This window comes from Panicum virgatum, chromosome 9N (assembly GCF_016808335.1).
Source record: "Panicum virgatum strain AP13 chromosome 9N, P.virgatum_v5, whole genome shotgun sequence".
In the NCBI taxonomy this organism is placed as follows: Eukaryota; Viridiplantae; Streptophyta; class Magnoliopsida; order Poales; family Poaceae; genus Panicum; species Panicum virgatum.
Window position 1 is genome coordinate 23,766,936 of NC_053153.1, and position 23,988 is coordinate 23,790,923.

General features: G+C 52.0%; 1 protein-coding gene across 2 annotated transcripts in view; it reads right to left on the reverse strand.

The window, feature by feature from the left end:
• Window positions 1-2,256: 2,256 nt before the first annotated feature.
• LOC120692783 (transportin MOS14-like) overlaps window positions 2,257-23,988 on the reverse strand; it is a 33,831-nt gene continuing 12,099 nt past the window's right edge. The window contains exons 15-28 of one of the 2 annotated variants that reach the window (XM_039976168.1): window positions 18,092-18,211; window positions 17,855-17,906; window positions 17,427-17,582; window positions 17,001-17,124; window positions 16,818-16,899; window positions 16,655-16,743; window positions 16,507-16,581; window positions 16,356-16,410; window positions 4,697-4,816; window positions 4,529-4,621; window positions 4,297-4,442; window positions 3,867-4,044; window positions 2,687-2,994; window positions 2,257-2,582 (exon numbers count right to left, since the gene is read on the reverse strand). In XM_039976168.1, the coding sequence (XP_039832102.1) occupies window positions 2,704-2,994; window positions 3,867-4,044; window positions 4,297-4,442; window positions 4,529-4,621; window positions 4,697-4,816; window positions 16,356-16,410; window positions 16,507-16,581; window positions 16,655-16,743; window positions 16,818-16,899; window positions 17,001-17,124; window positions 17,427-17,582; window positions 17,855-17,906; window positions 18,092-18,211 (1,581 nt within the window). In that variant the 3' untranslated portion in view covers window positions 2,257-2,582; window positions 2,687-2,703. Of the gene's footprint in view, window positions 2,583-2,686; window positions 2,995-3,866; window positions 4,045-4,208; window positions 4,443-4,528; window positions 4,622-4,696; window positions 4,817-16,355; window positions 16,411-16,506; window positions 16,582-16,654; window positions 16,744-16,817; window positions 16,900-17,000; window positions 17,125-17,426; window positions 17,583-17,854; window positions 17,907-18,091; window positions 18,212-23,988 lie in introns of those variants that run through there. The other variant, XR_005682741.1, reaches the window with a different exon arrangement.

Sequence of the window (23,988 nt, forward strand, 5' to 3'; positions counted from 1 at the left end):
ATAGAATGTGCAAAACATGTGCTCTCAAATACCATGCTGTTAAGAAATAAGAATTACTTTGAACACCAATGCACAATTGAGAAGATGTTTCACATATGGGATCAACTGGATCACTTAAAGCTTCCACACTACAATCATGGTCATGGAAGATCCCGAAACGACGGATCAAGGAACGAGAAAAGGGGAACAAGGAATGACATTTGGGACGGATTTTATACAGCGAGACCGAAAATGTTCTCCGTTCCCGTCCCCGGAACGTGGAACGCACCCTCGTTCCACGTCCCTAGTGACTAAGACTACAATCAATAAACATAGAAACAAGGAGTCTAGCTAACTTGTGGCAGAAAAATAGTAAATTTATCGACATCAAAAAACAAATAATCACAGCAACTGTTTATCGAAAAGTCACAAATTTTGCACCCTTCCGTTACAAGCTCTTAAAATTCTAGTAAACAGTTGTACCTTCCCTAATATGGAACCTTAAGCTAGAAATCTAGATGTTAGTCTCATTGTATCTTCACTAATTTCAATTTGGAATCTTGAATTAAATAATAATTTGGAGCATCTAAATTCTAGGTTTGTTGCGGGTTAGAGTGTCATCATATACAACAATTAAACCATGTGCGATCCTCCTGCTTCCTGGCATCGATCTCGTCCGAGAATCGAGAAGACCACCTGTAGCCGCCGGCCAACATTAGCGCCAGCCCGGCTGCCTCAGCACCTCAGTTTAGACTTTAGAGCTAGACGACGTGCACTAGAATCGCAGGAACCGGACAGTACTACTCGACACGCACTTTCCGATGCCGACTTCGTGAGTCGCGAGAGCAATGAGCGCAAGAAAACGAGCCACGCCCCACAGTTCGCTCACAGTGATGGCTGTCTACCAAATCGGCGGAGGACCAACGCCGAGCGCGTACGTACGTCCCAGCCAGCCATGGAAGACTAAGGATGGAAACGGATCGGATTCGTACGCTATCGAATTTGGATAGTATTTTTTACCACATTTTAAATCAAATATGAATACAGATTCGGATATTCTCAGATACGAATACAAAATGGATGCCTCGGATTCGGATTCGAATTCGGATATTGACTTGATATATGAGCTAACATTTAGCTATTTTCTTTATTAGTAGTTTTAAATTATAAAATTGTTATACATATACAAACTAATGTATAATAATATAATAAAGATATCTAGTTAAAAAATAATTTATTTAGCATTAATAAATAAATACATAAAAATTAGAACTAAAAAAATATTGTAATAAACATATAAATACATTTATTATATATAAATAAAAATATAGAAGTAATTTTGAGATAAAATAAAATAATGTAAAAATAAATTTAATCTTTTATATTATATCTTTACTATAAAAATTAATAATATGAGTTTTAAGAAATAAATATAATTTCTTAAATAGTTTTTAAATAAAAACGGATACGGATAGTGTCGGATATTGTCGAATACGAATATGAAATCGGATAGAGAAAATCAATGAAAATCGGATTCGGATGTATCCACTTTACTACCACATTAAATTTGAATACAAATACGGATATCCATATTAATATTTAAACGGATACGGATATCGAATAATTTGGATATCTGCTATCTATTAGCTACGTCCGTGACCCGACCCGACCCGACCGGGCTGCCTCCGCCGGAGGCTGCGCGCGCGCGTCCCCCCGGGCGGGCCTGACCCGGAGGTGCCGGCGCGTGTGCTGATGGCGACGACGACGGGTCCGGCCGATCGGCCGGACTGATTGTCCGCGACATGTCTGGGGAGAGTTCCGGTTGGACGGAGCGCGATCGTGGTTCCTGTGCTGCAAACAGCGTCGTGTGTGCGCCTGCGTGCTCTCTCGACGTTACTAGAGGGAGACATGACGTCGGTTGCTTCTAGAGTAGGTCACATGCGCCTCTCGGCGGCCCCGCCTATCCGGTTCCTTGATCCGATCGATCGTCCACTCTTACATCAGTGTGCAGCACCGTCAGCTGTTGCTCCATACTTAGAATGGTGACGCGTTTGTCTTGTTACATGCCAGATTATCACCGAAAAAACTGCGAGGACCGGTATGCCATTGTGCACAACATACAGCACTACCAGGTTGCAAATTAGTCGAACGTTTTTTTCAAAAAAAAAAAAATCAAACGTCTGCCCTTGATACAAGGACAGCTCCAGTTATACAGCGTGTTTATTGAGCAAACAGAAGGCGATCACATTTGTGGCTCATACAATCGGTACAATAGTATACATGGGATCAAGAGAACAGAAACAGGATCTTCCTGAAACCCTTCAGCAGTCAGTATAATAAGTATTACATAATAAAATTGATGGCCACCTCACTTTACAAAAAATAAGCTGGCCGGGCCAACGCAAAATCAGGCCCATGGTAGATCACCATTCCGTGTGATCTGCCGGTATAACACTGCTTTCGAGATAATACAACACTTCTTCTATCCCCCGCATACACAATGTATGGCACATGTACAAAGGCGGAACACGAAAGAATTACAATGGCTACTGACCTATCTATGCTCTAAACAAATCTGAACTGTATAGCGCTGCAACTCCAACCTGTATGAATAAAAAAAATCTCGAGATGATGAATCTTGCATCAACACCAACTCAAAGTGGCTTTCTGAACTGAAAACATGCATCGAGTGGCCTTCTAAACTTGCCTTGCAGAGACATCCAGTCATGACAGCTGTTGTGGAACCACAGTGAAGGTCAAATCATGAGGCCGCAGGGCACTTTGAACCAGGTCTTGCACAGTTTTATTTCGTCTACAAACATCTGAAATTTCCCCAAATCTATCTGTTATGGTATGAAGACTAGACCCGGATGCAGCGTCAGATATAATGTTCAAGAAACGCAAGCGTTCTGCATCTGTTAGGGCTTGTGGTGGTATAAGATTAATGCTTTCCCTCGCCCAATTCAGCATGTTCTCACCAAACGCTCTGCTAAGTGACAGCAGAACATAAGATACCTGCAAAATTCCACGAAAAAGGATATGAATACATCCAACAACCATCATCATGTTACCTTACTTTGCTCTGAGTTTTTTTAGCAGGGTTACAAGAAATCACTTGACTACGGCCACTTACTCATGGCAGTGCAAGTAAATGGCTAGCTTTGGCAAAAGAAAATTATCAAGGGTAACTATAGCAAACCAATATCATAGTGAGGTCCATGGTCCAGTCAAGTTCAAGGCCACTACAATTGGTATTTGCGTGTCAATTTTATGCACAATGGCCGATTGCATGCCAGTGCAGTTAGTGATTTCATGCCTTAAGCAAGACTTTTACCGCAGCACAACTCTGACACTTGAAATGGACTGATCAAGTCAGTAGATTGTACATACTTAGGAATGAAAATTAAAAAAAAATATTTGACATAACAGAAAGTAAAAATAATGCAACTTATTTACACCTGGGATGGCACAAATGCAACAATCAGCATAGCAGTCTAGAAATAGACACAAACTGCATGTAAAGTAGTAAACCAGTCTAGCAGGAGACTTTCATGGATCATGGTTTACCTGTATACTCATTTTTCTCTAATATTGTTATAATGCTGGATAAATAGTGACTAAATAGAATCTAAATGAGATAATTCAGCAAGGAACTGACATTCCGATCCACAATGTTCCTACATGGTTAGAAGGGTATTGCCCGTAATTTTGTGATCAACAAGAAACATATATTTTGACAATATTTTCTTCAAAAAGGAGGAGAGGTATATTTGCTGCTTTGTAACAATTTGAATTAAACATTTGATAACACAGGAGAATAACTGTTTGGGCCTTTCCAGAGCCTTGAGGTAGAGCAAAAGAAAACACCACACGATCTTACAACATACCTCTTCCAAACGACCAGATGGCAACGCCCCTGTTAAGGCAGCAATCATTATTCTAGTAAGGGTTGCACCACGCTGAAGTACGATTGTGTTAATAAATTCTCGGTAATTCCCCCCATCAGATGAGTTTGGAAGGTCAAAGACATCAGATAGAAAAGACAATATTGATTTACATGCTTCCCTGTTACATAAAAGTTAGGCAACAACGTTAGACTTCAATGCCATAAAATAGAACGCAGGAAACAGAAATATCATTTTCATAGATAAAGCGTTTGATCAATGCTGCTAGCTGCTCAGAGTTGGATCAACTCTGAAATGCTTTTGGTAATATGTAAGAACAAGGACCTTGTTGCTGTATATATAGAGCATTTCAGAGCTAAGCCAACTCAGCACCTTATTCTTCCTCAAATGTACTTTATCTTCAGGCAATTACCTGTGTTGTATAGTTATACCAGCCATTGCACAGTCAACCAATCTTTGAAACATTTCTGTAGGTACAAATAGATTGGGACAGTAACGAATACATCTTGACCCTAACAGATAGCAATCATCAGCTATATCTGGTCTAGCTGTAAAATCCTGAAAATATAGGCAGTGCAATTCAGTCAAGTTTTGTGCTGCCAATATGTTATTGTGACCTAGAAATGAAAAGCAAGTATAATTACTTGAATTGTTCTGAGAAGCTGAACTGTATGGCTGAAAAGTATTTGTATCAAGTTAGTAAGATAATCCGCGCAAGAAGGATCAGACCCAAATATCTGCATAGAAAAGAATTGTCAGAGGGAAAAGATATAGTTCAAGTTTTAGTTGGTTCCTTGAAAAAATAAATCAACCTTGATAACTTCACTGGATAGGTAAAGGAAGCAAGACTGCTTGTGTTGTTGGTAAAGAGTTTGGATTTCTTCAAGCATTGCACCAATCGTCATGCCCATGGCCCTTCCACATGTCCTTACCTTCACCAGATAAAGCATGTTAGCATGTATGGTACTGAAGTACCACATGAGATATTTGTAATCTGCTTGCTCTTCCTAGAAATGAAAAGCACACATGTATAGCAAAACAGAGCTTATTTGCAATCTCCTCCAATATTATGGACACAGCTTTATTAATGCGCAATAATAACTGAAACAGTATGCTGCATGATAAGGTAGGACTAGGGAGGATAGCACGAATAACCTGTTCGTCGTCCTCCCTCTGGAAGCTCTGACTACTTTTAGGGTTCTTCTTGCTTGAATGCTTGATTACAACGATCCGCTAGGCACTTATATAGAGTTGACTGTAACCAACTAACAACCTGCTAACTTACTGGCTAAAGCTAAATAACGGAAGTAACCAACCGAGAAGAAATAGCTAACTAACTATCCTATCTTGATGGCGTACCCCTGGTCCAGGCTAAGGCACACACCCATAACATTTCTCCACCCCTTCAAGGTACAGCTCGTCCTCAAGCTGCGATGGTGCTCAGAACTGGAGACAGAATTGATGTAGCCTGTTGTTGGTGAAGATAGCAGCACGGTAGAGCAGACGCCACAAACACTTGCTGGCTTAGGAAAACAGCACACGTAGCAGCACTGTAGAATCCCCTGGCCCAATCCTGTTGTCCCAAACTCTCGTCATCAATGCTGAGGGCACCCAGCTCAAAGTCAATGCCATTGATTGACCAGGTCATCGCGAGATACCGGACAAGCCATGACAGCCGCAGCCAACGGCGAATTGGAGCCCAACGCCCTTGGGCTGTCACCGGTGTTGATGGTAGCGGTGATGCTAGTGGAGTAGCAGGCTGGGAGTTGCCACGTGATGCCGACCAGGCTCATAGCTCCGCAATGATACTCAGCAATGTCAGGTGTTGCTGCCGGAGTTGCTGCTGGTGTAGCAACCTGGTCCTTCATCACGATGTGCACTGAAGGAGGTGTTGATGTCACTGATGGTAGGGACGAGGACGTTGGTACCAACATTGCAGTCGGGCCCGAAGGTGAAGATGCTGCTGCCGAGGTTGTTGGAGCTGCTGGCGTGGACAAGGGGAAGATGCCTCGGCCGTCAAGGGAGGTAGTGGTTGCGATGCAGCGGCAGCCGCCGGTAGCGATGATGGCTGCATAGCAGAAAGTGCAGCCTGTAGCGTTGATGATTCTGGCCCAAACTGACAGCTGATTGCATTGACGAAACCCGGCTATGTAGGTACGCTGACGTTCCGCTCGATTTTGCAATACCACCGTAGTGCCAGGCCTTTCATATTGAAGGAGGCAATCCATTGTTCCATACCTTCTCATCTTCCTCCGTGTCCCATGCATCAAAGCACCAGTTGCAATGGTGCATCCACTGCAAGGGATCAGAACTCCCATCATAGGTAGGAATGCGGCAATTGGGGACTCCCGTCGTAGTTGTCATGGACAATGGAAGTGCCCAGCAGATGGACTTTAGAGGGTGAGGATGTTGTTGCTGTCACGGCTACTGACGGTGAAACTGACTTGATCGGCGAAGTCGCTGCTAGTGGGACAGCCGTTGATGATGCATCAGCCCGCACGTAGCCAAAGGATGGCACCCGGGCTGGTGCTGCAGCAGCTGGAATCAGGCGTGAAGATGGAGGTGCTGCTGCAGACGGAGAAGGTGCTATCGCAATCGCTGGGGTCGAGGATGTTGGGTTCGGTGATGCGTGTGTTGGCGGCGGCGGCACTGACGGGGCTGGTGAGTCCATCTCGTCGAACTTTGCATCTCCTCCAGTAAGGCACGGATGTCACGACAAAGAACTCTGGCCTCCTTGATGGTTTCCATGGACAATGGATGCAGAGAACAGATGCAACGTTGGGTCGCTCGGGTGGGATTTGAGGGAGAATATGAAAAGAAATCAATCCAATCTGGGCGGCAGTGGGACAAAAACAAATTGGTGATGGGTGTTAGATTGTATCTGTAGCAGGCCTAGTTGGGCTAGGCGCATGGGCTTAGCAGCCCAGCTGCCGTCAGGTTGTATGGTAGATGATATCCATGATAGGCAAGGATCTCCTTGATTGGGTGCTGATTCTATAAACCCTAGGACCTCCTTGCCTATATATTGTACACCCTTGTACCTTGGTTAATTAATCTACTATTCTACCGAGCCATACTCTCTCTCATGGTATCACGAGTCTGGGTTCCTCTCCCGGCTCCCCTTCCGCTGCCCTAACGCGCCTTCCCGGCTGCGCAGCGCACCTCCCCGGCCGCGCGTCCCCCCCTCCCCTACGCTGCGCGCCTCCCTGGCCGCGCGCCTCTCTGCCCTCGCGCCGCGATGGCCGGTCCTCCGCCTCCCCCTGATTCCAAGGCCGCCGCTGCTGCCAAGGAAAAGGCCGTCGCCGACACCGAAGCAGCCGCCGCCGACGCCGAAGCAGCAGCCACCGCCGCTGCCAAGACGAAGGCCGCCGCCGCCCACTCCTCCACGGCGTCGTCCACCCTGGACGCAGATGCCGCCGCAGCTGCGCGTGCGGACGCCCTAGCGCGCGCGACGGCTGCCGAGCAGGAAGCCCTGGCCGCCGCCCAGGAGCGCGACGCCGCTGCGGCGCGCGCCCAGGACGCCCTAGCCCGCGCAAAGCAGGCGCGCGCTGCTGCCGATGGTGCGCCTGTTGGCGACGACGACGCCGACGACGACCTCTCCGACGCCGGCTCCGACCTCTCCGAGTCTCCTGACCTCCAGGAGGCCCTCCTTCACGAGGCTGCCGCCATCGCCAATCTGCACGCTCAGGCTGTTGCTGTGCAGAACGTCCGCGCGCTGACCCCGACGGTCCTCGACGTCAACGCCGGCAACTTCTCCCGCTGGCGCGATTAGTTCCTCCTCGCCCTTGGGAAGTACTCGCTGCAGAATCATGTTCTGCGGGACAAATCAGCGCCTTCCTACCCCGATTGGCAGCGCATGGATTGCGTCGTCAAGTCGTGGATCCTCGGCACCATCTCCGATGACCTCGCCGAGACGATCTCGGGCCAGCACTCCACCGCCCATAGCATCTGGTGCGCCGTGGAGTCGCAGTTCTTCAACAACCGCGAGACGCGCGCGCTCCTCCTCGACACCAAGCTCCGTACCTTTGTTCAAGGTGATCTATCCATCACTGATTATTGCAAGGAGCTGAAGAAGATGGCGGAGCAACTCGGCGCCTTGGGCGAGGTCGTCCCCAACCGCACTCTTGTCCTCCACGTCATTCGCGGCTTGAACGAGCGGTTCAAGAACGCCGGCATGCATCTCCGGCGCGGGGGCCCCTTCCCCACCTTTCTCGAGGCCAAGGCAGATCTCCTCTTGGAGGAGATGACGATGGACCCCCAGGCACCCTCTCAGGCCACGGCACTGGCGGCCTCCGGCTCGACGCCTACTGCACCCTCCCAGTCGGTGCGCCCAGGTGGCACCGACTCCGGGGGCTCCAGACAGCAGCAGCAGCACGGCGGGCAACCCTCCAGCGGCCAGCCCGCCGGCCAGAAGACCGGCGACGAGGGCGCCCCGTGGCCCTCCTACTACAACCCTTGGACCGGTTCCATTCAGATGTGGCCCGTGACAAGGCCTCCGCTCGCTGCGCTTCCACCGCGCCCTCACCAGTAGGCACCACAGCAGGCGCTCCTGGTGCAACCGCCTCTCCGGCAGCTTGCCCCGACGGTCGCCGCCTCGGAACATGCTGGCCAGTGGGCTGCCCCTCCTCCTGGATTCTATAATCCACTCACCAGGCTGCCTTGCTGGGATCAGCAGTCCCTTGCGTCGTCCTTCAGCACCATGGCCCTGCAGCAACCTCAGCAGGCCACTTATTGGTACTTCGACTCTGGTGCCACTTCCCACATGACCTCCCATTCTGACTCCCTCTCTCACTTTACTTCCCCGCTGTATCCTACTCCTACTTCAATTGTTGTCGGTAACGGTTCCTTACTTCCCGTTACATCCACTGGCACCACAGTTATTCATCCTTCTTTACGTCTTAATAATATTTTGGTTTCTCCTCAACTTATTAAGAATCTGATTTCTGTACGCCAGTTTACCATTGATAACAATTGTTCAGTTGAGTTTGACCCCACTGGTTGTTCTGTGAAGGATCTTCTGTCTCAGAACGTGATCGTCAGGTGCAATAGCTCCGGGCCGTTGTACCCTCTTCGCCTTCCAGCTGCGCATTCCTTGGTTGCTGCCTCCGGGTCTTCACTCTGGCACCGTCGTCTCGGCCATTCTGGGCGCAAGGTCCTCTCCACGCTTGCGTCGTCTAGCTTGCCCGACTATAGCCATGATCATAGCTCCACCCTTTGTCATGCATGTCAGTTAGGGCATCATGTGCGTCTGCCTTTTCAGTTATCATCATCTAGAGCGTCAAATAATTTTGATATTATACATTGTGATCTTTGGACATCTCCAGTTCTTAGTGTATCGGGCTACAAGTATTATTTGGTCGTTCTTGATGATTACTCACATTACTTGTGGACTTTTCCTTTGAAGCTGAAATCTAACGCTTTCTCGATGCTCGCTCACTTCTTTGCTTACGTGCACACTCAGTTTGGCGTGACCATGAAGGCCGTCCAGTGCGACAACGGCCGGGAGTTTGACAACTCCACCTCCCTTACGTTCTTCCTCACCCACGGTATTCACCTCCGCATGTCCTGCCCCTACACCTCTCCCCAAAACGGTAAGGCTGAGCGCATCATTCGTTCCATCAACAATGTTGTGCGTTCCCTTCTGTTCCAGGCATCCCTCCCACCATCCTTTTAGGTTGAGGCGTAGCAGACAGCCGCCTACCTCATCAACATTTTGCCCACCAAGACGCTGCAGAAATCCACCCCACACCTCGCCCCCTTTGGCAAGGCGCCTTCCTATGATCACCTGTGTCTTTGGTTGCAAATGCTACCCAAACCTGTCTGCAACTGCTCCACATAAACTCTCCTCGGTCTACATTGTGTGTTTTCCTAGGATACACACCCCATCATAAAGGATACCGCTGCCTTGATCTCTCTTCCAACAGATTGATCATCTCTCGTCATGTCATTTTTGACGAGTCATCCTTTCCCTATGCTGAGCATGGTTCCTCTCCCTATGCGGTGGATTTTGAGTTTTTGGATGCTACTGACTTTGAGCCAGCGCCTATTGGTGTTGTGCCCAAGTTTCCCGCTGCAGGTTCCTCCTCCGCACAGCCACGTGCGGCTGCGCCTGATGGTGATTCAGCTGGTTCAGCAGCGCATGATGCGCTCCCAGCTGATTCCTCGCCCGCGGACGTGCCCTCGCCCGTGCTGGGCGTCCTCTCCTCGCCCGCACAACCACGTGCGGCCCCCAGGACGGACCTCATCTCCGCACAGCCACGTGCGGCACCGGCTTCTTTACCTGGCGATGTGCCGGGCTCTCCAGTCGTCTCGCGCGGCCCTCCGCCTGGCTTCCCGCCGCTGCCCCAGCAGCCGGCGCCTGCTGCCTGGGCGCCTCCGGAGCGCGCCATCACCCAGGTCTACACACGCCGGCCTCGTCTTGCTGCGGCATCGACCTCGGCCACCTCCACGGCGCCCCCGGTCCGTGCTGCGCCCGTGCCCCTGCCGAAGGGTGCTGTTGCTGTCCCCCCCGTGACCAACCAGCACCCAATGGCCACACGGGCTAAGTCGGGCTTCCGCGTCCCTTCGACATATCACGCCGCTCCGCTGTCTCCGATCCCGAAGACCTTCCGTAGTGCACTGGCCGATCCCAATTGGCGTGCTGCTATGGAGGAAGAACATGCTGCTCTCATGAAGAACCACACCTGGGAGCTCGTTCCACGGCCTTCACAGGCTAACGTGGTGACGGGCAAGTGGGTCTTCAAGCACAAATTCACCGCCGATGGGTCCCTGGAGAGGTCTAAGGCTCGCTGGGTTCTTCGGGGACCCAGCGGCCTGGCGTGGATTTCGGTGAGACTTACAACCCGGTTGTGAAGCCCGCTACTGTGCAGACAGTCCTCTCTTTGGCTCTCTCTCGTCGTTGGCCTATTCATCAGCTTTATGTGAAGAATGCCTTTCTTAACGACACCTTGGAGGAGACAGTCTATTGTGTACAGCTGTTTGGTTTTGAGGATTCCACCCATCCAGAGTTTGTTTGCCGTCTCAACAAGTCTCTCTACGGGTTGAAGCAGGCTCCTCGTGCTTGGTACAGTCGGTTCGCCACACACTTGCTCTCTCTCTCGGATTTGTTGAAGCCAAGTCGGATACGTCGCTCTTTGTCTATCAGCACGGCTCAGACACAGCTTATCTGCTTCTGTATGTTATGATATTGTGCTCACAGCCTCATCACCGGGTTTTCTTCAGCGGATTATTTCGGCCTTCCAGCAGGAATTCTCTATGAAGGACCTTGGGGAACTGCATCACTTTCTGGGTATGTGAGTTCAGCGGTGTGGCCAGGGCCTTTTCTTTCCCAGCGGCAATTCATGCTGGATATTCTGGAGCGTGCCAAGATAACAGAGTGCAAGCCGTGTTCCACTCCAGTTGACACAAATCCAAAGGTTGCTGCTGATGGAGGTGTGCCAGTGGCTGATGCCTCGGATTACCGGAGTCTTGCTGGTGCCTTGCAGTACCTGACGTTCACTCGGCCAGATATTGCTTATGCTGTCCAGCAGGTCTGTCTGCACATGCATGATCCACGGGAGCCTCACTTGGTGGCTCTGAAGCGCATCCTGCGCTATCTCCAGGGCACTCTTGATTTGGGCCTCTTGCTGCGACCATCCACCTCTTCGGATCTTGTTGTCTACACTGATGCTGATTGGGCCAGTTGTCTAGATACGCACAAGTCCACATCGGGCTATGCTGTGTTTCTTGGTGACAACCTCATCTCCTGGTCCTCTAAGCGCCAGTCGACTGTCTCGAGGTCCAGTGCGGAGGCTGAGTATCGCGCTGTGGCCAATGGAGTTGCTGAGGCTACTTGGCTGCGCCAGCTTCTTCAGGAGCTGCGTGCCCCTCTTCGCCGCGCTACACTGGTATATTGTGATAATATCAATGTTGTCTACATGACCTCCAACTCTGTTCAGCATCAGTGCACGAAACACATCGAGATTGATCTTCACTTCGTTCGGGAGCGGGTTGCAGTTGGTGATCTCCGAGTTCTTCATGTTCCGACTTCGTCGCAGTACGCGGATATCTTCACCAAAGGCATGCCTTCTTCTTTGTTCACGGAGTTCAGGTCCAGTCTGAACGTGTGCAGTGGCTGACGATCAAACTGCGGGGGCGTGTTAGATTGTATTTGTAGCAGGCCTAGTTGGGCTAGGCGCATGGGCTTACCAGCCCAGCAGCCGTCAGGTTGTATGGTAGATGATATCCGTGATAGTCAAGGATCTCCTTGATTGGGTGCTTGGGTGCTGATTCTATAAACCCTATGACCTCCTTGCCTATATATTATACACCCTTGTACCTTAGTTAATTAATCTACTATTCTACCGAGCCATACTTTCTCTCAATGGGAAAGATCGCAGGATTAAAGGCTCTGCCAAATGATAAGGTAGGGCTGTGGTTAGCACGGAGAACCTGTTAGTCGCCAACCCTCTGGAGTAGGCTCTGACTACTTTTAGGGTTTTCTTGCTTGATTACAACAATCGACTAGGCTGCCTACTTTTAGGGTTCTTCTTGCTTGATTACAACGATCCGCCAGGACCTTCTTATATAGAGCCGACTAACCAACTAACCACCTGCTAACTTATTGGCTAAAGCTAAATAACGAAAGTAACCAACCAAGAAGAAATAGCTAACAAACTAGCTAATCCTATCTTGATGGTGTGCTCCTGGTGGAGGCTAAGGCACACACCCATAACACTACAAAGCCCAGAATTTCTAGTGATACAAACTACCCGATACACCTTTATGCCAAGCATCCTTGTAGGAAGAAAGAATTGGTGTATAATGTTGTGGATGTATTGCATTGAGGCCTCGCCGGTATATATGAGAGTACAAGCCTTGGGGGGCAAGGCTCCCCGGGATACATATGGCAGTCTACGATACGTGTATCAACAACTACCAAATATACTCTAATACTCCCCCGCAGTCATAGCGGGAGCACCGCAAACGGTGAGATTGGAGAAGAAGCCGAAAGCAGGAGCCAACGGACTAACATCCCCCCACAGTCGTAACGTCGATGTGGTGCGGATGCTACGACTGGAGAGAAAACCGGCGAGTAACTCATGCTGATGGTAGCCCTTTGTGCCAATGTCGAGGCAACCGAGCTGGAGGGCGAGGAGCCATGATCGAAGATGTCGTGCGTAGAGTAGCCGAGGTCGACGTAGAGCTGTTGAGGTTGCCAAAGACGAGGTAGCCGCACATGAAGCCACGGGCGCACGAGGAGGCGTCATGGTGGTGGCATAATGGAGAAGACGCCAGAGACGAAGATGGTGACGCGTCGAGGCAGTCGTAGAGGGAGCGATGCCGAAGTCGATGCAGTCAGGCCATCGGGCGACACATGCCCGGGCTTGCCAGGCTCGGGAATGCGCCAGGGACGATGGGCACGCATCGGTGTTGCCAATACCGGACGTGCAAGGGAGGATGCACAACTAGACACCGTAGTCTGAGGGACCAGCAGAGAAGGTCTCCATGGCGGTCGCAGGCGCTGAAGAACGGCGGGGTAGAAGGTGCTAACGCCTGCTGTTGATGGAGTAGAAGTAGTCAGAGACGAGACGGCGACGCTGGCGACGTGGTTGTGCTAGACGAAGCGAGGAGGGGAATCCAGAATGTCCGACACAAGGCCTAATGATCTGGATATCGCGGCAGCGGTGAAGGAGACGGCGTATAACTCGTACAGCTTGATGAAGACCATGCACGAAGAGCGTAGCGACGAGTCGACGATGAGGTCGTGGACGTGGTCAACAGCGGTGAAGAAGCAACGTCGTAGAAGACCACAGGGCACGCCACTGCTGCCCGAAGAGGCGACGCAGCGGCAGCCCTCCGTACTCGGTGAAGGGGCGCGCTCGACGAGGACAGACGTCACGGGAGCTGGGTGAATCACGCACGTTGGCTGATCAGACCAAGTATCGTGAGGCGAGAAGACGGTGGACGAAGTCGGTGAAAGCATCCCGATCGGTGAAGACGAAGACGAGCCGGCGAGGGTCGACGTGCGGAAGAAGCGGCGAGGTGGGCGGTGCAGACGGGCGTCCCCTAGGGCGCCGTCCATCTTGCCATGCCACAGTGTTGTAGACGAGGAAGAAGCTGGTGAAGTCGACGCCAATGTCGAAGTAGAGGCACGAGGTCGACGGGCGGTGGGCGACTCAATCCCGATAGGCGAATCGGGAAAAAAAACTAAAAAATAGATACAACAGCAGCATCTCGTGGGGAAATCTTTGGGTGCACATAGCAGGGGCTCACCCTCTTGTCTCTTCCCTTCTCTGCTCACCACGGTCAACAGCCACAAAGAGAGAGGAAGCGAGCTACAGGGGGAGAAAGCAGGGGGGCGGCCTGGTGGGAGGCGACGAGCGGGGCGAAGCCGGTCCGCCCGCGGTGGATCCCCGCCAAGGAGGAGAGGCACAGAGGAAGCCCAGCACGGCCGACCGACGCCACGGTAACCGGCGGGCGAAGGCCCGGCGAGCCGGAGCGGTGGCGTCGCGGCACGGTGCGGGGGTAGAAGGCCGGGGCGGGGCGGATCCGCCGCAGTCGAAGGGCGGTCGCGGACACGCGGGGTCGCGCGAGGAGGATGGCGCAGATTGGCCGGCCGCCACCATGGCGGCTCGGTATCGGGGTCGACCTGGCCCGGGCCACCGCCACGACAGCGTGGAATGGGACGACGCCCAGCGTCCTCCACAGCGAGCACGGAGAGGGCGACGAGGTGTCCCGCGGCGGTGTATCTCGACGAGGTCCGACGCGATGAGGAGGATGAAGCAGGGGTGCGAGGCCACGAATACTCAAGATGCAAGTGGCGCGGGCCACGCTGTTAACCCGCCGGCTCCACCCGCGCCGCAAACCTGCACAGCTTGCGCCGCGAACCCGCCAGATGAAGCGGACTATGTGGGTTAGCTTGCGATACCTAGCGGCGCCGCAAAGACCGCATAGTGTCTCCGTCAGCAGGAGAAGCTGCTCCGCGTGGACCTTACGTGCAGGACGGCGATGAGCTGGACGTGCAGATGCCACAGAGCATCGAGCTCGCGCCCGTGCCCCCCGTCGCGCAGCTGGGCGGCGCCGTCTGGCCACTGTACGCGGCAGCGAGCTGCGTCGTGGCAGCGCTGGATGACTACGCCTTCTTGCCCGATCTCGGCGGCGGCGGCGACGGCGTCGAGCAGCTGTTCCCGTACGCTGAATTCTACACTGGCCTACAGGACTGGGCCCTAGAGCTCTCGACATGCTACTTTCCCAACATGGCCGAGATGTGGGGCGCCGCTGCCTCCACCGCCAAACAGCAGGGCCTCTACAATGCCTTGATATAGGAGCGGGACGCAAGAGAAATTGAAGCAAGCCCAATCGTCAAGTTAATTCCGCTAGGAGATGGAGTCCGAGATCATGAACCATGGCATCCAAGTTGGGCGAGGAGAAGCCGTTGGTGAAGCCGATTTGAATGGGCCCAAGCGCGACTATGAGCATGCAGAGTAAGGCGGAGGTGTGGGACTCGTGCAGGACGGCCATGGAGGAGGCCTCCTGGGCGACGTTGGACTACCGCGAGCTCATCCAAGGACGCTCGGCGGCGGCACTAGCTTCGCTGTTTTTCTCGGAGCAGAGATGGGATAAGCCGAGAAGTCACAACGTGGCGACATATGTTGCGGCTTCCGCGGACGCGGGGCGGGCAACCCGCACCCGCCCCACTTGCAACTTGAACGGATACGCATCCAAGGTGAGTTCCATCACGATTCGCTGATGCTTGACGACGACGGCGGCGAATCAGATCGATCTGCCGCAACACCTAGAAGATCGGCAGATCTTCGATTTGCCGTGGAGGGAGTGGAGTGCGCTGCCCCCGGCGGAGGTCATGGGCAACCTCCCCGAGGGCGCGCAAGGGCTTCGTGAGGGCAGCGCGCTCGAGGGGCGCCGTGGGGAACTGGGCAACCGCGGCGCGAGAGGGGCACTGACGGCGCGAGCAGCGGAAAACTAGGGTTTGAGGCCTAGGGTTAGAACCCAAACTCATGATACCATGTAGGAAGAAAGAATTGGTGTATAATGTTGTGGATGTATTGCATTGAGGCCTCGACCGGTATATATGAGAGTACAAGACTTGGGGGGCAAAGCTCCCCGGGATACATATGGCAGTCTACGATACGTGTATCAACAACTACCAAATATACTCTAATAACCCTGGTACATTGGGCATGTTAAACTGAGTGAAACTAGAAAGGATATGCTAATATGATGTGTAGCCCATCTGCACACTACTCAAAGCATCAGCTATATATTTTTTTTCCTCGAACGCATCAAGTAGATTTTCATCAAGGTTTTCAGTTGAACAATTAAACAAGGATCATGAGGAACCAGGTTATTCAAACTACTTGTCTGATAAAAGATAATTGTTCCATAATGCATTCCTAATAGTATTTGCATCTGATTTGAGCAGAAATTATATCAAAGAATTAATATCCAAGAAAAAATAAGCTATAAACTTACAGCAAATTTGCAAGATCGACATACTGACTCCATGGTACGCGTATCCCATGCTCGCCTGTGCATAAGAGTATTGCGGTAAAGTATGAGTTCACGAGATCATTCATGTATGTAATAAAAACTTCTGTCAACAACTCCACGGTACAATACTTACTGATCAAAGATAATTTTGAGTGTTGGCCAATATCTATTTACAGCTTCGGCAACTACTTCTGGATGTTTTACATTGCTGGAACAATTTGGAGGATTCAGTAAACAAACATAATTTTTATGGAAGAAATTCATAAATGGAAGCCCACCACCTGAAAATGCTCGATAAGCGGTCTATATGTACGGTTAACTGTCGAGCCGGGATTTGTTGAAGAATTTGATCACCTTGGTGGATTAATTCCTTTTATCAAAGTAAACGAATCAGAATGGGGTACACAAGCCGGGGCCAATTTACTATCAAAAATTGCTGCTTACTTGCAAGGGGTTGATTACTGGCTGGCAGATTAACTCCAGGGCTGTTCTAGCAGATTCTGGTGGAAGCGTTGTAATAACCACACTGGTCGAAGTGTATCAAAATACAATAGCATGTAAGGTGAGTGCTTGAGACAACCAAAAAGGTTTACAAACAAAATAGCTAGACTAGACTGAATGAATAACCTTAGGGCTTCAACCAAATGCAACGAGTCCTCTGAAGAAACTTTGTAACCACCAACTCCACTGATTGCAATATGGTATATCTGGAAGAGGCCATCCAACGACCCGGCAAACTTTCTCCTACAGTCTTGTCACCAAAAAAGGACGAACTAAATAAACAGTAAATAAATTATGCCATCAAAACATAACTCTAGGCAAAATTCAGAACAAGCACAAACTTTAGGTCTCCCCACAAAATTCAATGGTACTTCAGGATTTGCCACCAGATGTGATCACATGTCAGTAAGGCAATGTTGTGAAAAATCATGAATGGCCATTAATAGAATGGCCCATCTCAATTTTTACTACAGTTACAGGCAATAGCTCAACAATACCGAGCTAGACTTAAGCTTAAGGAAAAGACAATACTCAGCAGATGTTGATACATACCTTCACATATATACTTGAATGCCATAGAAGCAGCCGCAGCTGTATCCTCTGATGTACTCATACCCTTATTGAGAATATCAACTAAAGGTGGGAGAATGGATGATTCAGCTGGTGCAGCATCAATCCATTTTGAAAATGACCCAATGGTCGAACAAACTGCAAGTATATCTCAGAAGTGACTAGCAGTTCAGGTAAACTATTTCTCGCATGGTTATTATTCAAAAGCAGGTAATTAGTGTCAAAGCGAACCAGTAACTCGGTAACAAAATAATATGTCACTAGGAACAAGTGGCTGTAACTTGTCATAAAAACACTATTACACTAACACCTTAATAGAGAGGTACAGGGCAGCCACATCATAAATAACAAAATAAAATAAAAATATCGAAATCAAGGATTTCTGAACTATCTGTATGGTGAAAGCATACCTGTTAGCAGCAACTGCTCATTGTGAGGAAGGCAGGGAAGCATTGACATAACCTTTAGAAAACAAAAATAGCACATGGTCAAAAACAATAAGAATCCAGTGCAAACAACAGCAGGAAGTTCATCTACCAAGTACAGAAGAAGGCAGCTAGCTTTGCATAGGAAGACGCTGTAAATAATCTAGTTGAGGGAGAACACCAATCAACAGCATTATTGGTCACTCAATATGCTATCCATACCTGTGGTAAAATTTCTCTCTCTTCAAGTGAGACTGATTTCGCAATTGCTTGTATACAGAACAGGGCAGCCTCTACAGGTTGCCACTTGGGGTTCTGCTGAGTGTTGCAGCTTCCATATGCCTAAAATATAGAAGTGTAAAATCTTTATTATTGAGAACTTATTAAACTTTTTGTGCAAATCTGGGCAGGCAATAATCAGTTTGGAAGACAACTAAAGCCTGATGTTAATAACAATAAATGTATGTTGTTGCTATCAAGAAAGGAGAGATGCATTGAAACTCAAGAGCAGAAGATGAATAACCAAAGGTTTTGTGATTGCATGTTCTCATGAGTATGAATATGAAACGACAGCATAAGCAAGTGAAATTATTATACAAGGTTTATACTGATCCCCATGTAATGTTCGTTCATTATATCTCAAATTTGATTAACTCGACCAACAAAATCCATATTATCTGCACTATATAGGTGCCAGAAATAATGATTTTCAGTGACACATGATGCGGTCATGCACACGGCTGTAAGGCTAGTTGTCCTAAAAATTAGGCAAGTATGTATGAAAAAAAAAGGAACAGGAAAGAGTGGGGTTGAACAACTTATAAATGTTGCAGTTAATTCAAACATTTCATCGTTTAACTAAAGTAAACTAGCTCAGCAAAACAAAATTGAAATTCCTTTACTTGTAAATTTAAGGATTTGTCTAATATATATTTCAAAAATTATAAAAATGTAAAAAAATGAAGTTCAGATTATATCGTCATTGTGCAGCCATTTACTATTGTGTCACATACTATAAGTGATCCCGATTGTCAATCAAGCGCATCACATGTTTCAAGAGGAAAAAAGAAAAGAAAAGAAAAGGTGAGAATGGAAAAGATGAGCTATTGGGCTGCTATTTGCTGGCATGTCCAGCCCACCTACAAATAGGAGTTGTTTGCTATGCAGAAGGCTTCCAACTGACTCATCCACAGCAGTTAGGGTCCGTCTTTCTTTCCCTCGCTGCTTCTCTCTTCTTCCACAGCACAGAGCTGCCGCTGCCTTGTATCCCTGGCCATCAGCCATTAGCTGGCACTATAAGACTCAGAACAATTGATTACCTGTGTTCTCATATCTTTCGATCTCAATCCTCTTACAAACTTTGCGGCCATAGCTACTGTCCACAACATCTCCAACACTGGCAGCCCTAGGCCCTTCCTCATCGCATATGCAGCTCTCCAGAGAGGTCCCACATCCACCATGTGCCCCTCAACCACTAGATCTGGCTACAGAAGGCCCAGATCCATTGCCTTCCGAGGTGTAATGAGTAGTGAGAATGTCATCAGGTCGACATGGAGTTATGAATCCTAGAACCTCTGGATACTCCTGTATTTGTCAGAAAGCCTAGAGCCCCCAGGGAAAGCACCTGCAGCCATGCTCTCACCATAGTGCTCGTCGGTGGCCTCGAGCTCTATAGCAAACCTGCGGGTGAGAGGAAGAGACAGGGAGGACAAAGGACTGAGGGGAAAGAGATTGAGGTAGAGAGAGTGCCGGTGGTGACAGGGATGGGGCAGAGCACTAAGCGCGAGGGGTAGGCCCACCTGTCAGCAGAGGATGGTGTAGTGGGAGGACAGACCAACCACCATCACCACCACCTATTCAGAATTTTAGGACAGTAAAGAAATGCAGCATCAACACTATGCACATGACCATTACAATTTAAAACTGTTGGTGTATATTGAGCCCATGTATAGAAACTATATATCCCACCCTTCTAAGGTTTGGAGGAATACAAGCCATTATTCTCTCATATACTCTCTCTTACATGGTATCAGCTAGCTTCTCCTTCCTCTAGCCGCCGCCGCCGGCGGCGCTTCCTTCCTTCCCTCCCCTCTCTTCCTTCCCTCCCATCCCCTCCTCTATTTCTGCTCCGGGCGCCGCCGCTCCCTCCCCTGTCCTAGGCACCGCCGCACCCTTCCCTGTCCAAGGCGCCGCTGCCCGGCCGCCCTACGACGCCGTGGCGCTGGCCGCCGCCGCCCCCGCCGCCGGATATGCAGTGCCCGCTGCCGGATCCGCCGCATCCGCCGCCGGATCCGCCGAGCTCGCCGCCTGGCCCTGGCCGCCCACGACCGCCGCCGCTCAGGCCACCCTTGCGCCTGTGCCGCGAGCGCCGCCGTGGGCGTCGTGGGTGCCGCGAGCGCGCCCTCTGGTGCCCTTCTTGGGCAGCGCGGCGGCCTGCTGGCCGAGCAGTAGCAACTGCACCTTAGGCTGGGGCACCCCAAGTGGGTCGCGGGCCCAGCCTCCGGCCTGCAGCAGCAGCTTACTGGGCTGCCAGCTTGCGAGCCCGCCGGCCCACGGGCGCAGGCCGCCGGCGGCGGCGTGCCAGCCGCCGCCGCCCACGGGACGTCGAGGTCTAGCTCGCGCGGGCGCACGCCGCGCAGGCCGCCGTCGCGCCCGCGGTGCCTATGCCCGCGATGCCTGCGCCCGCGCTCCTGCACACGCCCATGGCGCCCGTGCCCGCGCCCGTGCCTGCGTTCGGTATGCACCCCGCAGACGCGCCGTTCGCCGCCGCCACCTTCCGCGGGCAGCCAATCGCCGCCGGAGCTGCTACGGCCGACGACGCTCTCGCCACGGCTCTCCTCAACGCCAAGTCTGAGGCTTCGGCGGCTCAGGAGCGGGCCCGCACGGCTGCCCTCGCTTGGGAGCGCGAGCGCTCCGTGGCCGACGCTCTCACTCGTTGGGTCGCCGCAGAAAAGCCTTACTTCCTTGTCCCGCCCGTCGTCCCCTTCACCGAGCACGGCGCTTCGTACTCCCACCAGGCTCCGCCCTCTGGATCTGGACCCCGGATCGACCCGCCCGACCCCCTCCTTGGTGCTCCTCTCACCGGCCAGACCGGGGGTCGGGGAGGCCGAGGCCGTCGGCGGCGGAGGGGACGTGGTGGTGGTGCTCGAGGCACTCCGGACCCGACTCCGGCTCCCACTCCTGCTCAGGGCCTTGGTGGTACGCCCTGGCCATCCTTCAGCGCCCCATGGCCAGGGCGCATCCCGATGTGGCCGTTTCAGGGTCAGGGAGGCCTCGTCCTCAGCCCCAGCCGGCGGCCATGCTAGCCGCTGCTGCTCCCCTGTTCGCGCCGTCCTGGACCCCGCCCCTTCCACCCAGCCAGCAGCCGACCTGGCCTGGGTGTTGGGACCAGGCCGCACTGGAGCAGTCCTTCAGCGCCATGGGGCGGACTCGGGTGCCTCCTTCCACACCACCCCAAATGCCGGTATCATCTCTTCTGTTCGACCCCCACACCCCTCTTGTCCCTCTTCCATCATGGTTGGTGACGGGTCTTGCCTTCCTGTCACCGTCGTGGGTTCTGCTCCTGTTTCTTTTCTTCTTCCCAATGTCCTTGTTGCTCCTCAGATGGTTCATAACCTTCTTTCCATTTGTCAGTTTACAGCTGACAATTCTTGTTCCATCAAGTTTGATTCTTCTGGCCTCACTGTAAAAGATTCGGCCTCCCGTCGTCCGCTACTCCGGTGTGACAGCACGGGCCCCTTTACACCCTTCGCCTTCCTTCTTCCGCTGCACTACTTTCGCCTACTTCTTCGTCTGCCGCTTTTGCCGCGAAGCCGTCTTCCACCACCTGGCACCGCCGTCTTGGTCACCCCGGCCACAACGTTCTGGCTCAGCTCAGTCGTAGTACAGATGTTCCTTGTACCACGGCTCCTGCTGAGCACCTCTGTCATGCATACCAGCTTGGTCGTCATGTTCGACTTCCCTTTTCTTCTTCTTCTTCGCATGCTGCGCATGCCTTTGATCTTATTCACTGTGACCTGTGGACCTCTCCTGTTCTTAGCCTTTCTGGCTACAAATACTATCTGGTGGTGGTCGATGATTTCTCACACTACTCTTGGACTTTTCCCTTACGCACCAAGTCTGAGACCTTCCCCACCCTCCTCCACTTCTTTGCTTGGGTGTCCACTCAGTTCGGCCTCACCATTAAGGCCGTCCAGTGCGACAATGGGCGGGAGTTCGATAACTCCACCTCCCGTTCCTTCTTCCTCTCGGGGTGTTCAGCTGCGTATGTCTTGTTCGTATACCTCTCCTCAGAACGGCAAGGCTGAGCGGATGATTCGCACGACGAACGACATCGTGCGCACCCTTCTGATCCAGGCCTCTCCGTCCGCGCTTCTGGGTTAAGAGCCTCCACACCGCCACCTACTTGCTTAACCGCCTTCCGTCCACTGCTTCTCCTGCTCCCACTGCACACCACGCTCTTTTTGGTACCCCTCCTCGCTACGACCACCTTCGGGTCTTCGAGTGTGCGTGTTACCCTAACACCTCCGCCACTGCTCCTCACAAGCTGGCGCCCCGCTCGACTCGGTGTGTGTTCCTTGGTTACTCCCCTGACCACAAGGGGTACCGATACTTTGACCTCACCTCACGCCGCGTCCTGCTCTCCTGACACGTCTTTGACGAGTCGGATTTCCCCTACTCCACCTCCTCCACACCGAGCTGGGGTCCCTCTTTCCGACTGACCCGGTGGTTCAGCCACATTTTTCTGTCTATCCTTACCCTGCAGGTTTTCCCGGCACACCGGCACCGCTTCCGGTGATCCCTGCTGCGCCACACACGGCCCCGGTGCCCACGGTCGTGCCGCACGCGGACCCGGTGTCTCCTGCTACGCCACGCGCGGCCCCGGTGTCTCCCCCTGCACCTGCACGGTACGCTCAGCCGGTGCAGGTGTACTGGCGTCGTCCGGCGCCGACTACGGCGCCGCCGCGGTACGCTCAGCCGGTGCAGGTGTACCGGCGTCGTTCGGCGCCGGCACCGGCACCGACTCTGGCTCCGGAGGCTCCTCCGACGCCTACACCGGAGCCGCCGCCTCCGCCGACTCGCTCTCGAGTCGAGCCGGAGGTGTACCACACGCCAGTCGTCCACCGGGGTCCTCGGCATATCCATCCCATGGTGACTCGGCGGATGGCATCTCAGGCCGCGACTCTCTCCGCCACCGAGGGAGAGCCGCGGGTCTCTCCGGTACCCTCCTCTGTCCGCGATGCCCTGGCGGATCCTCACTGGCGTCGCGCGATGGAAGAGGAGTACGCGGCTCTCCTTGCTAACCAGACGTGGGACCTCGTGCCGCGTCCGTCTGGTTGCAATGTGGTGACCGACAAGTGGATCTGTACGCACAAGCGTCGGGCTGACGGCACACTGGAGCGCTACAAGCCTCGCTAGGTTCTCCGGGGGTTCACCCAGCGGCCTGGTGTGGACTACAATGAGACCTTCAGTCCAGTGGTGAAGCCCACTACGGTGCGCATGGTCCTCTCGCTCGCACTCACTCCTGACCTGTGCACCAGCTGGATGTGAAGAATGCCTTTCTTCACGGCACTATCAGAGACAGTATACTGCTCTCAGCCAGTGGGATTTGTGGACTCGAGTCGTCCGGATATGGTATGCGGGCTCAACAAGTCCCTTTATGGTCTGAAGCAGGCTCCTCGGGCTTGGTACTCTCGGTTTGCCATGTTCTTGCTCACTTTGGGATTCACCGAGGCCAAGGCTGACACTTCTCTGTTCATCTACCGCCGTGGGGATGAGACTGGCTACCTGCTGCTCTATGTTGATGACATTGTGCTCACCGCCTCCAGTCAGTAGTTACTTGAGCGCGTCATCTCCTCTCTGCAGCAGGAGTTTGCTATGAAGGATCTTGGTCAGCTCCACCACTTCTTGGGCGTTACTGTTGAGACTCGCCCGTCTGGCCTGTTCCTTCACCAGCGACAGTATGCACTCGACATTCTGGAGCAGACTGGGATGATTGATTGCAAGCCATGCTCCACTCCTGTCGATACTCAGGCGAAGCTGTCTGCTGATCTGGGTGATCCCGTGGCTGATCCTACTGCCTACCGGAGCCTTGCCGGTGCCTTTCAGTACCTGACCTT